General features: G+C 35.1%; 1 protein-coding gene across 2 annotated transcripts in view; it reads left to right on the forward strand.

The window, feature by feature from the left end:
- Positions 1-10,160, forward strand: part of LOC133554207 (probable N-acetyltransferase camello) — a 28,584-nt gene extending 18,424 nt beyond the window's left edge. Inside the window, exons 1-2 of one of the 2 annotated variants that reach the window (XM_061902674.1) lie at positions 2,318-2,366; positions 8,886-10,160. In XM_061902674.1, coding sequence (XP_061758658.1) covers positions 2,348-2,366; positions 8,886-9,607 — 741 coding nt within the window. In that variant the 5' untranslated portion in view covers positions 2,318-2,347 and the 3' untranslated portion in view covers positions 9,608-10,160. Of the gene's footprint in view, positions 1-2,317; positions 2,367-8,885 lie in introns of those variants that run through there. The other variant, XR_009807072.1, reaches the window with a different exon arrangement.
- Positions 10,161-13,414: the final 3,254 nt, after the last annotated feature.

Genomic DNA, 13,414 nt, shown 5'->3' on the forward strand with positions numbered 1-13,414 from the left:
TGTCACTGTGTGTGTGTGTGTGTGTGTGTGTGTGTGTGTGTGTGTGTGTGTGTGTGTGTGTGTGTGTGTGTGTGTGTGTGTGTGTGTGTGTGTGTGTGTGTGTGTGTGTGTGTGTGTGTGTGTGTGTCTGTGTGTTCTGGCAATGCTTACTTAATGGGGACATCGCTCTGTTTACACAGTCACCTTTAGGGGACTTCTGACGGTGTGGGGACCAGCAAAAAACAGGTCCCCTGAAGGGAAACCGTTTTAAATGATAGTCGGATCCATTCTGATGATGCCTAAGTGATTTTAGTCACGTACAAATTTGTGTGAATCGTGCAAAATTATATAAATTTGGTCCCCATGAACCATATTAACTCTTATTCTCCAGGGTCCCCAGTAAGTATGATCAACACATTACTTCATCGATCAAGAGATTTAAAGACGTGTATGAGCTAACTGGGTAGTGGCCATTTTACCCCATTTTTGTCATGCCTCCACAACCTGTAGAAAGAATGGTCCCCACAAGTCCTGAACAACAACTTGGGACCCATTCCAAATGATAACCTGTGTGTGTGTGTGTGTGTGTGTGTGTGTGTGTGTGTGTGTGTGTGTGTGTGTGTGTGTGTGTGTGTGTGTGTGTTCTGGCAATGCTTACTTAATGGGGACATCGCTCTGTTTACACAGTCACCTTTAGGGGACTTCTGACGGTATGGGGACCAACAAAAAACAGGTCCCCTAAAGGGAAACCTTTTTCAAATGATAGTCTGATCCATTCTGAAGATGCCTAAGTGATTTTAGTCACGTACAAATTTGTGTGAATCGTGCAAAATTATATAAATTTGGTCCCCATGAACCATATTAAAGCTTATTCCCCAGGGTCCCCAGTAAGACTGATCAACACATTACTTCATCAATCCAGAGATTTAGAGACTTGTATGAGCTAACTGGGCAGTGGCCATTTCACCCCATTTTTTTTATGCCTCCACAACCTGTAGAAAAGGTGGTCCCCACAAGTCCTGAACAACAGCTTGGTCTCCATTCCAAATGATAACCTGTGTGTGTGTGTGTGTGTGTGTGTGTGTGTGTGTGTGTGTGTGTGTGTGTGTGTGTGTGTGTGTGTGTGTGTGTGTGTGTGTGTGTGTGTGTGTGTTCTGGCAATGCTTACTTAATGGGGACATCGCTCTGTTTACACAGTCACCCTTAGGGGACTTCTGACGGTATGGGGACCAACAAAAAACAGGTCCCCTAAAGGGAAACCTTTTTTAAATGATAGTCGGATCCATTCTGAAGAGGCTTAAGTGATTTTAGTCACGTACAAATTTGTGTGAATCGTGCAAAATTATATAAATTTGGTCCCCATGAACCATATTAAAGCTTATTCCCCAGGGTCCCCAGTAAGACTGATCAACACATTACTTCATCAATCCAGAGATTTAAAGACGTGTATGAGCTAACTGGGCAGTGGTTATTTTACCCCATTTTTTTATGCCTCCACAACCTGTAGAAAGAGTGGTCCCCACAAGTCCTGAAAAACAACTTGGGACCCATTCCAAATGATAACCAGGATATGTATGTATGTGTGTGTGTGTGTGTGTGTGTGTGTGTGTGTGTGTGTGTGTGTGTGTGTGTGTGTGTGTGTGTGTGTGTGTGTGTGTGTGTGTGTGTGTGTGTGTGTGTGTGTGTGCGTGCGTGCGTGCGTGCGTGCGTGCGTGCGTGCGTGCGTGCGTGCGTGCGTGCGTGCGTGCGTGCGTGCGTGCGTGCGTGCGTGCGTGCGTGCGTGCGTGCGTGCGTGCGTGCGTGCGTGCGTGCGTGCGTGCGTGCGTGCGTGCGTGCGTGCGTGCGTGCGTGCGTGCGTGCGTGCGTGCGTGCGTGCGTGCGTGCGTGCGTGCGTGCGTGCGTGCGTGCGTGCGTGCGTGCGTGCGTGCGTGCGTGCGTGCGTGCGTGCGTGCGTGCGTGCGTGCGTGCGTGCGTGCGTGCGTGCGTGCGTGCGTGCGTGCGTGCGTGCGTGCGTGCGTGCGTGCGTGCGTGAGAGAGAGAGTGGGAGGAGACAAAGCTAAAGCTAACGTTCATTCTTAGCGAGAAAACCGTGAATTTTAATTAAAGTTCAATTTATTTTGGATTGGTGCTCATCCGCCTCAACGGCAGAGTTGATCGCTGGCGATTATTCACGTTGGTTTAGTTTCAAATGTTTCCACTCAGGCTAGCGTGTCGTGTGTGTTTGGAGTAATTAGCATACTCCCCCGTGATTGGCTGATTGCCCCCAGCTTATGGTTTGGGGGCTACGGGGAACGTGGGGGTTAAGCTCGGCGTGGACAAGTTCACAGTCCACAGCCGACGTAAGAAGGAGGGGGAAAAAAAAGTCATCATGGCCCACAAAAACGACCGTAAGTTCATTTTATGAATTTTCTTTGCGGAATACGAGGGAATTCTGAGACTTACAGTATGTGTCGTGGAACGTTTGGAACATGGACGTCTTTAGAAGAGCCCAACTTGGTAGAACCCGTCTGGTTTGTAGCTAAAATGCCAAGTTACGGATTTGTAGTCGTCAAAAAGAAAGGGTTCAATAAACTCTGCTTCTACCTACTACTTTTCAGACGTTGTTGTACTTTGATGTGACTTGGCCAAAAGTATTTTCAAAATAAACACTTTTTATAAGTTAGACTCAGGCAGTTACAATTTACCAACAATGTATATTTGATCCCGGTATGTATGTACCGACAACTAATTTACTAACTACTGTATGTACACAGCAAATAATTTGTTTACTTTGTACACAACAAATTAATACATAACTATTTACATAACGTAGTATATCTTACTAACTACTGCAGGGGTCACCAACACGGTGCCCGCGGGTACCAAGTTGCCCGTAACAACCAGATGAGTCGCCCGCTGGCCTGTTCTAAAAATACCTCAAATAGCAGCACTTACCAGTGAGCTGCCTCTATTTTTTTTATTTATTTACTAGCAAGTTGGTTTCACTTTGCGCTACATTTTTAATTCTAAGAGAGACAAAACTCAAATAGAATTTGAAAATTCAAGAAAATATGTTAAGACATGGTCTTCACTTGTTTAAATAAATTTTTTTTTTTTTTTTTTACTTTGCTTCTTATAACTTTCAGAAAGACAATTTTAGAGAAAAAATACAACCTTATAAATTATTTTAGGATTTTTAAACACATATACCATTTTACCTTTTAAATTATTTCCTCTTCTTTCCTGACAATTTAAATCAATGTTCAAGTATATATATATATATTTTTTTATTGTGAAGAATAATACGTACATTTTAATTTAATTCTTCATTTTAGCTTCGTTTTTTTCGACAAAGAATATTTTTGAAATATTTCTTCAAACTTATTATGATTAAAATTCAAAAAAATTATTCTGGCAAATCTAGAAGATTTGTAGAATCAAATTTAAATCTTATTTCAAATCCTTTTGAATTTCTTTTAAAATTTTTGTTTCTGGAAAATCGAGAAGAAATAAAAATTTGTCTTATAACTTATAAATTATATATATATATATATAACTTGGTCCAATTTGTTATATATTCTAACAAAGTGCAGATTGGATTTTAACATATTTAAAACATGTAATCAAAATTCTAAAATTAATCTTAATCAGGAAAAATTAATAATGATTTTCCATAAATTATTTTTTTATTTCTTTCAAAAAGATTCGAATTAGCTAGTTTTTCTATTCATTTTTTTCGGTGGAATTCTGAATTTTAAAGAGTCAAAATTGAAGATAAACTATGTTTTAAAATTTAATTTTCATTTTTTCGTGTTGACTATTTACACAAATAATTCACTAACTTTGTACACAACAAATAAACAACTATTTACACAACATCGTATATCCAACTAACTACTATATGTACACAACAAATAATTGACTATGTACACAAATCTTTCACTAACTTTGTACACAACAAATAAACAACTATTTACACATCGTATATCCAACTAACTACTATATGTACCCAACAAATAATTGACTATGTACATAAATCATTCACTAACTTTGTACACAACAAATAAACAACTATTTACACAACATCGTATATCCAACTAACTACTATATGTACACAACAAATAATTGACTATGTACACAATTAATTCACTAACTTTGTACCCAACAAATAACTAAATAACTATGTGCACAACAAATAATTAATGATGTACACAACATACAATGTACTACCTACTGTATGCATACAACACATCCAACACCAACTCATTCAGAACATTCACGTTTTTTTTACCATTTAAAAAAAATAAATCATTTTTTTCCCGGCATTCCCAATTTTGTATGAAATTCCAATTGAAATGAATGGAACATTTTTCATTGTTCCACAACTCCTAAAGTTTTCATCTAATTTAAAGTTAAAGTAAAAACGGTTTCAAATTCAAAATACTCAGCCTCTTAAGGAATTGTGTGCTCTACTTCAAAAATTCTAAAACATTTCCCAGATTTTCCAGAATTCCCAGTTTTTAGGGACATTTTGAAATGAATTGGCCATTTTTCTAACTTTTTCCACCATTTCCACATTTTTCAACCGATTCAAACCATTCCACCTTCAACATATTCCGCATATCTTGACCATTCAAACTATCATTTTTCCAATTTGAAAAAATTCCAGGAATTCCCAGTTTTCCAAACCCTATTTTCACCCTTTTTTCTGTCGACCACTCTTCCCACATTTTTCAACCCACTTCAACCGTTCCACCGTCAAAACATTCCTCTTAATCTGGACAAAAAAAACAAAGTTTTTTTGGAACTGGAAAAATTCCCAATTTTCCCGCTATTCCAGGAATTCCGCAACACCATTTCTCAGTTAAAATGTTACTATGTCAACATTTCTCGACCGTTTTGAAAAATTCCAACACCAACTCATTTAGAACAGTCACATTTTTTTTTACATTTTCAAAAAAAGAAATCCCTCTTTTCCCAGAATTCCCAATTTTGTATGAAATTCCAATTGAAATGAATGGAACACTTTTCATTGTTCCACAACTCCTAAAGTTTTCATCTAATTTAAAGTTAAAGTAAAAACGGTTTCAAATTCAAAATAGTCAGCCTCTTAAGGAATTGTGTGGTCTACTTCAAAAATTCTAAAACACTTCCCAGATTTCCTAGAATTCCCAGTTTTTAGGGACATTTTGAAATTAATTGGCCATTTTTCTAACTTTTTCCACCATTTCCACATTTTTCAACCGATTTAAACCATTCCACCTTCAACATATTCCACATATCTTGACCATTCAAACTATCATTTTTCCAATTTGAAAAAATTCCAGGAATTCCCAGTTTTCCAAACCCTATTTTCACCCTTTTTTCTGTCGACCACTCTTCCCACATTTTTCAACCCACTTCAACCGTTCCACCGTCAAAACATTCCTCTTAATCTGGACAAAAAAAACAAAGTTTTTTTGGAACTGGAAAAATTCCCAATTTTCCCGCTATTCCAGGAATTCCGCAACACCATTTCTCAGTTAAAATGTTACTATGTCAACATTTCTCGACCGTTTTGAAAAATTCCAACACCAACTCATTTAGAACAGTCACATTTTTTTTTACATTTTCAAAAAAAAGAAATCCCTCTTTTCCCAGAATTCCCAATTTTGTATGAAATTCCAATTGAAATGAATGGAACACTTTTCATTGTTCCACAACTCCTAAAGTTTTCATCTAATTTAAAGTTAAAGTAAAAACGGTTTCAAATTCAAAATAGTCAGCCTCTTAAGGAATTGTGTGGTCTACTTCAAAAATTCTAAAACACTTCCCAGATTTCCTAGAATTCCCAGTTTTTAGGGACATTTTGAAATTAATTGGCCATTTTTCTAACTTTTTCCACCATTTCCACATTTTTCAACCGATTTAAACCATTCCACCTTCAACATATTCCACATATCTTGACCATTCAAACTATCATTTTTCCAATTTGAAAAATTCCAGGAATTCCCAGCTTTTCAAACCCTATTTTCACCCTTTTTTCTGTCAACCACTCCTCCCCATTTTTTAACCCACTTCAACCGTTCCACCGTCAAAACATTCCTCTTAATCTGGACAAAAAAAACAAAGTTTTTTTGGAACTGGAAAAATTCCCAATTTTCTCGCTATTCCAGGAGTTCTGTAATACCATTTCTCAGTTAAAATGTTACTATGTCAACATTTCTCGACCGTTTTGAAAAATTCCAACACCAACTCATTTAGAACAGTCACATTTTTTTTGACATTTTCAAAGAAAAGAAATCCCTCTTTTCCCAGAATTCCCAATTTTGTATGAAATTCCCATTGTAACGAATGGGACATTTTTCATAGTTCCGCAACTCCTAAAGTTTTCATCTAATTTAAACTTAAAGTAAAAACGGTTTCAAATTCAAAATACTCAGCCTCTTAAGGAATTGTGTGCTCTACTTCAAAAATTCTAAAACATTTCCCAGATTTCCTAAAATTCCCAGTTTTTAGGGACATTTTGAAATGAATTGCCCATTTTCTAACTTTTTCCACCATTTCCACATTTTTCAACCGATTCAAACCATTCCACCTTCAACATATTCCGCATATCTTGACCATTCAAACTATAATTTTTCCAATTTGAAAAAATTCCAGGAATTCCCAGTTTTCCAAACCCTATTTTCACCCTTTTTTCTGTCGACCACTCTTCCCACATTTTTTAACCCACTTCAACTGTTCCACCGTCAAAACATTCCTCTTAATCAGGACAAAAAAACCAAAGTTTTTTGGGAACTGGAAAAATTCCCAATTTTCCCGCTATTCCAGGAATTCCGTAATACCATTTCTCACTTAAAATGTTACTATGTCAACATTTCTCGAACGTTTTGAAAAATTCCAACACCAACTCATTTAGAACAGTCACATTTTTTTTGACATTTTCAAAAAAAAAAAATCCCTATTTTCCCAGAATTCCCAATTTTTCAAAACATTCCTCTTAATCAGGACAAAAAAAAACAAAGTTTTTTTGGAAGTGGAAAAAAATCCAAATTTTCCCGCTATTCCAGGAATTCCGTAATACCATTTCTCAGTTAAAATGTTACTATGTCAACATTTCTTGACCGTTTTGAAAAATTCCAACACCAACTCATTTAGAACAGTCACATTTTTTTGACATTTTCAAAAAAAGCTCCATCTTTTCCGAGAATTCCCAATTTTGTATGAAATTCCCATTGAAACGAATGGGAATTTTTTCATTGTTGCACAACTCCTAAATTTTCCATCTAATTTAAAGTTAAAGTACAAACCATTTCAACTTCAAAATATTCAGCCTGGTAAGGGATTTTGTACTCTACTTCGAAAATTCTAAAACTTTCCCAGATTTCCTAAAATTCCCAGTTTTTAGGGACATTTTGAAATGAATTGGCCATTTTCTAACTTTTTCCAATATTTCCACATTTTTCAACCGATTCAAACCATTCCACCTTCAACATATTCCACATATCTTGACCATTCAAACTATAATTTTTCCAATTTAAAAAATTCCCGGAATTCCCAGTTTTCCAAACCCTATTTTCACCTTTTTTCTGTCGACTTCTCCTTTCACATTTTTCAACCCACTTTAACCATTCCACTGTCAAAACATTCCTCTTAATCCGGACAAAAAACACAGTTGTTTTTTGAACTGGAAACATTCCTGGTTTTCTCGAGATTCCAGGAATTCCATAACACCATTTTTCAGTAAAAATGTTGCTACATCAACATTTCTCAACCTTTTTGAAAAATTCCAACACCAACCATCAACCACCAACAAACTCATTTAGAAAATTCAAATTTTTTTGTGTTTTTCTTACCATTTTCAAAAATTCCTTCTTTTCCCGGAATTCCCCAATTTTTATGAAATTCCCATTGAAGTCAATCGGACATTTTTCAAAGTTCCACAACTCCTAAATTTTGCATTTAATTTAATCCGTTTCAAGCCTTTTAAGGAACTGTGTGCTCTCCTTCAACAATTATAAAAACAACTTCCCGGATTTCCTAGAATTCCCAATTTTTAGGGAAATTTTCCCTATTCAAAATGAACTATCCATTTTTCAAACTTCCCCCATTTCCACATTTTTCAACCTATTCAAACCATTCCAACATCAACAGATTCCACTCATCCTGGAAATTCCAACTAAGACTTTCCCCAAGTTTCGAACCAAATTCCGGTTTTCCTGGAAATTTAAACCCTTCAACATTCACACTATTCTTACCTTCAAACTACATTCCGTCAGCATATATCCTTATGTGGGATCTGAACCGAGGATGTCGTTGTGGCTTGGGCAGCCCTTTGAGACACTTGTGATTTAGGCCTATATAAATAAACATTGATTGATTGATTGATTGGTTGATTGGTATCAGTTCAACTTCAGCATTGGAAAATTCCCACGCAATTCCTTCTGGAATTGCCTCATGTAGTTATTATAAATATTCCTATTAATTAGGGACCGATGTCCCTTTGGGACAGAGGACCCTATTGAATTTCTAGCGTTTTATTTTATTATTATTCTTTATTATTATACCACCGCCTCTTTGAGCTGTAATTTGACCCCCTTAGCATGCTTCAAAACTCACCAAATTGGACACACATCAGGACTAGCGAAAATTGGGATCTAATCAAAAAACCAAACCCCATTACTCAAAATTGCGCTCTAGCGCCCCCCAAGGAAGAAAACACAGACAAAACTGCCTCTAACTCCCAGTAGGAATGTCGTGGACACATGAAAGAAAAACATCTTTGTAGGTCTCACTTAGGCCTATATTTATCATTGTTGTTAATATACCTATTTATTATCATTATTATTATTATTATTCCTATTTATTATAATTTTAGGTATTATTAGTAGAGGTATTCACACTTTGCTTTCGCTCCTACATAAAAGCTTTTCTGCTTCCCACAGTCCAGATCTCCATCCGTGAGTACCGACCCTCGGATCAGCGCGCCGTGGCCGAACTATTTCGCGACGGAGTCCGCGAGCACATCTACCCGGCCTTCTTCAAGTCCATGGTCCACCCCGACCACGTGGGCGTGGCGCTGAGCCTCTCCATGGCGGGCTACGTGCTGGGGGGCAGCTCCTACTTCCAGGCGCTGCTCTTCGGAGCGGCGTGGGCGGGGCTTATCTACTTCTGCTGCCACGAGATCTACGAGGGCTACCTGGCCAGGAGGCTGGCCGCAGACATGGCCGACATCTGGTCGAGCTACACGGAGAACCCGGATAACGGATTCTGGGTGGCGGAGGCGGACGGGCGCGAGCCTCCCAGGGTGGTTGGCATGGTGGCGGTGATCGGACGAAGGGTAGGGGATAACGCCAACGGCAGAGTGGCGACGGGCAGCTCGGACAACGAGGGCGGGGCTACCGGGGAACTGTCCCTGGTGGTCGTGGCGTTCCCTTGGCGGCGCGAAAAACTGGGCTCCCAGCTGACCCAGCGAGCTTTAGACTTCTGCAAAGAGCGAGGCTTTGCTCGCCTCGCCCTGGACATCAGCTCGCCACAGTCGGGCGCCGCCTCTCTGCTCCGGAAGCTGGGCTTCGTCCAGACGTCGTCGCACGGCGTCACGCACGCCAACCGACTTATCTCCATTCTGGCCCGAATCACCGTGGGCCGCATGGAGAAAGTCCTCTGAGACACTCAAAGTCACATTTCCACTTCCTGTTTCCCTAAATACCGTCCTACGCTCTACATAAATAAAACACAAGACCTCAAGTCGACGCCTCCTTTGTTCCCCCGAAAAAGGCAAATTAACTTTTCAGTGACCTCGTTACAAGGCACGACGTGGCATCTGTAAAGCCGCTGACGCTCAGAAAATATCCGATTGAAAAACCACCAAAGTTTCTGAGAACTTGAGCGAGGAGTTGGGCAGAAGGAAGGAAACGCTGGACATCGAGCCTTCAATGAATGACGTAACACAACAAACACGTTAGATTGTTCAACAATATTATGAAATCACTCCGATAAATATTCATCTTTCATTAAAGTATAATATTTCATTTTATTTGAAATAATTTTGTACGAAATTTACATTTCAGTTGAATAAGATATCAACAAACATAATTAATAATAACTCATGTTTTATTTGAAATATATTTTTTTAAAATCTACACTTTTTAATAAAATATACATATTTTTCATTCAATTATTAAAATAAATAGTACAAAATTCAACTTCTCTAATTTCATGTTCAAATATCACATATTTTTATTAAACTTGTATTTTATTTAAAAAAAATACAAAAATATGTATATATATATATATATATATATATATATATAGTATCTATTTTAAGATAAAAGATGACTAATAAAAAATTAATTGGTAAAATGTCTTTTTAATAAGATGTAAAATCGTTATATTTTGATATAATATGAATTTTGAACAATAAAATAAAATTTGACTTTAAGAAAAGTTGAATTTTGTACACATTTTTATAGTAATATATATATACATATATATATATATATGTATTACTATAAAAAATGTGTACATACAAATTCATTTTTTATTATAGTCATATAGATATATGTATATATTTGTATATGTATATATATATATTTACATACATATATACATATATGTATATATAAATATATATAAAACTTCACATACAACCTAATATATACTATATATATATTACTATAAATATATATTTATATATATATATATATATATATATATATATTACTATAAAAAATGTGTACAAAAGTCCAATTTTATTTTATTGTTCAAAATTCATATTATATTAAAATATAACAATTTTACATCTTATTAAAAAGATGTTTTACAAATTAATTTTTAATATAGTCATCTTTTATTTGAAAATAGATCAAATTTGGACCTTTTAAGAAAATATATTTAATTATAACAAACATAATTAATAATAACACGGTTTAATATTTTTTTTAATTCTACATTTTTTATTAAAATATACACGTTTTCGTTCAATTATTAAAATAATATATACAAAAAACAACTTATAGATAGATAGATAGCTAGATAGATAGATAGATGGATGGATGGATAGATAGATAGATTGATAGTACTTGTCAAGATACATTTAGTTTCATGACAAACATATTTTTTATTAAACTCATATTTTATTTTTAAAAAAGTATATATATATATATAAATATATACATACTCTAAATTCTACTTTTATGAAAATCCAATTTTATTTTTATGTTGAAAAATATTTTTTTCAAAATTAATATTTTATCAAAAAATAACAATTTTCCATCTTGTTAAAAAGATGCTTTACGAATTAATTTTTGTTATAATACAGTCCTATTTTATTTTAATGTAGATACAATTTGTACAAAAGTCATATTTATTGAATGTATAATATTGCATTTTATTATAAAAAATAATTTAAACATTACTGAAATGTTACTTAAATATATATATATATATGTATGTATATATATATATATATATATATGTATGTATATATATATATGTGTGTATATATATATATATATATATATATATATATATATATATATATATATATATATATAATTTGTACTAACTACAAGGTCTAATAAACGCCTTACTTTTAATAACCCAGACTATTATTTGAGGAAATACCTTCTTTTGTTTCACAATTTCTTTCAACGTCAAAAAAATGTTTCCAGTTGGATCCTGGCCTTGGACAACAACAGTGTTTTGGGTTACCACGGAAAATATTTGTCCATCTTAACAAACTTTGCTGTTTTAACAAGCTTTCCTTTTTTTGAAATGATTCTTCTTGCCCCAATAAATGTCTCTTTTGATGCCAAATTTCTTTTTTAAATGTATGTAATAGTGTGTTATTTTTTTTGTTAGTATTTTTCAAATTCAACAAGGCTTTTTATTGTAAAGTGAATATTTTAAATGTAAAATATGACATTTACTGCATTCCCACACTTTATTCCACACATTTTTAATAAACTTTACTGTTACTTTACACTTGAATTCCTAATAAAAGCAAACCTTAAAAAAATATATTTAAAAAATCAGGCTTCACTACACATCTTAAAATTAATCTCTACTCTCTATCAGTCTGAGAAACTATCTTAAGTCACGAATAACCAGACTTGAGATGTTTGATCATTTAGTTTTAAATCAGTAAATATCCTAACCTACAATGATGTTAAAATGTAATGTTAGCATGTAGCTCACATAGCCATGCTAATGCTGCTAACCTAGAATGATGTTAAAATGTAATGTTAGCATGTAGCTCACATAGCCATGCTAATGCTGCTAACCCACAATGATGTTAAAATGTAATGTTGGCAAGCACTTTACAAAGATATGCTAATTTTGTGAACCAAGAATGGTGTTAAAATGTAATGTTAGCATGTAGCTAACATATCTATTTTATTAACTGAACGTGGTGTTGAAATGTAATGTTAGTAAGTGGCTTGTATAACTATGCTAATGTTGCTAACCTAGCATTAGCCATGCTAATGCTGCTAACCTAGAATGATGTTAAAATGTAATGTTAGCATGTAGCTCACATATCCATCCTAATGCTGCTAACCTAGAATGATGTTAAAATGTAATGTTAGCATGTAGCTCACATAGCCATGCTAATGCTGCTAACCCAGAATGATGATAAAATGTAATGTTGGCAAGCACTTTACAAAGATATGCTAATGTTGCGAACCAAGAATGGTGTTAAAATGTAATGTTAGCATGTAGCTCACATATTTATGTTATTAACTGTACGTGGTGTTGAAATGTAATGTTAGTAATGCTAGTGTTGCTAGTCTTGAATGATGTTAAAATGTAATATTAGCATGTAGCTCACATAGCCGTGCTAATGCTGCTAACCCAGAATGATGTTAAAATGTAATGTTGGCAAGCGCCTCACAAAGATATGCTAATGTTGCGAACCAAGAATGGTGTTAAAATGTAATGTTAGCATGTAGCTCACATAGCCATGCTAATGCTGCTAACCTAGAATGATGTTAAAATGTAATGTTAGCATGTAGCTCACATAGCCATGCTAATGCTGCTAACCCACAATGATGTTAAAATGTAATGTTGGCAAGCACTTTACAAAGATATGCTAATTTTGTGAACCAAGAATGGTGTTAAAATGTAATGTTAGCATGTAGCTAACATATCTATTTTATTAACTGAACGTGGTGTTGAAATGTAATGTTAGTAAGTGACTTGTATAACTATGCTAATGTTGCTAACCTAGCATTAGCCATGCTAATGCTGCTAACCTAGAATGATGTTAAAATGTAATGTTAGCATGTAGCTCACATATCCATCCTAATGCTGCTAACCTAGAATGATGTTAAAATGTAATGTTAGCATGTAGCTCACATAGCCATGCTAATGCTGCTAACCCAGAATGATGATAAAATGTAATGTTGGCAAGCACTTTACAAAGATATGCTAATGTTGCGAACCAAGAATGGTGTTAAAACGTAATGTTAGCATG

The sequence above is a fragment of the Nerophis ophidion genome, linkage group LG06 (assembly GCF_033978795.1).
Source record: "Nerophis ophidion isolate RoL-2023_Sa linkage group LG06, RoL_Noph_v1.0, whole genome shotgun sequence".
NCBI classification, from domain to species: domain Eukaryota; kingdom Metazoa; phylum Chordata; class Actinopteri; order Syngnathiformes; family Syngnathidae; genus Nerophis; species Nerophis ophidion.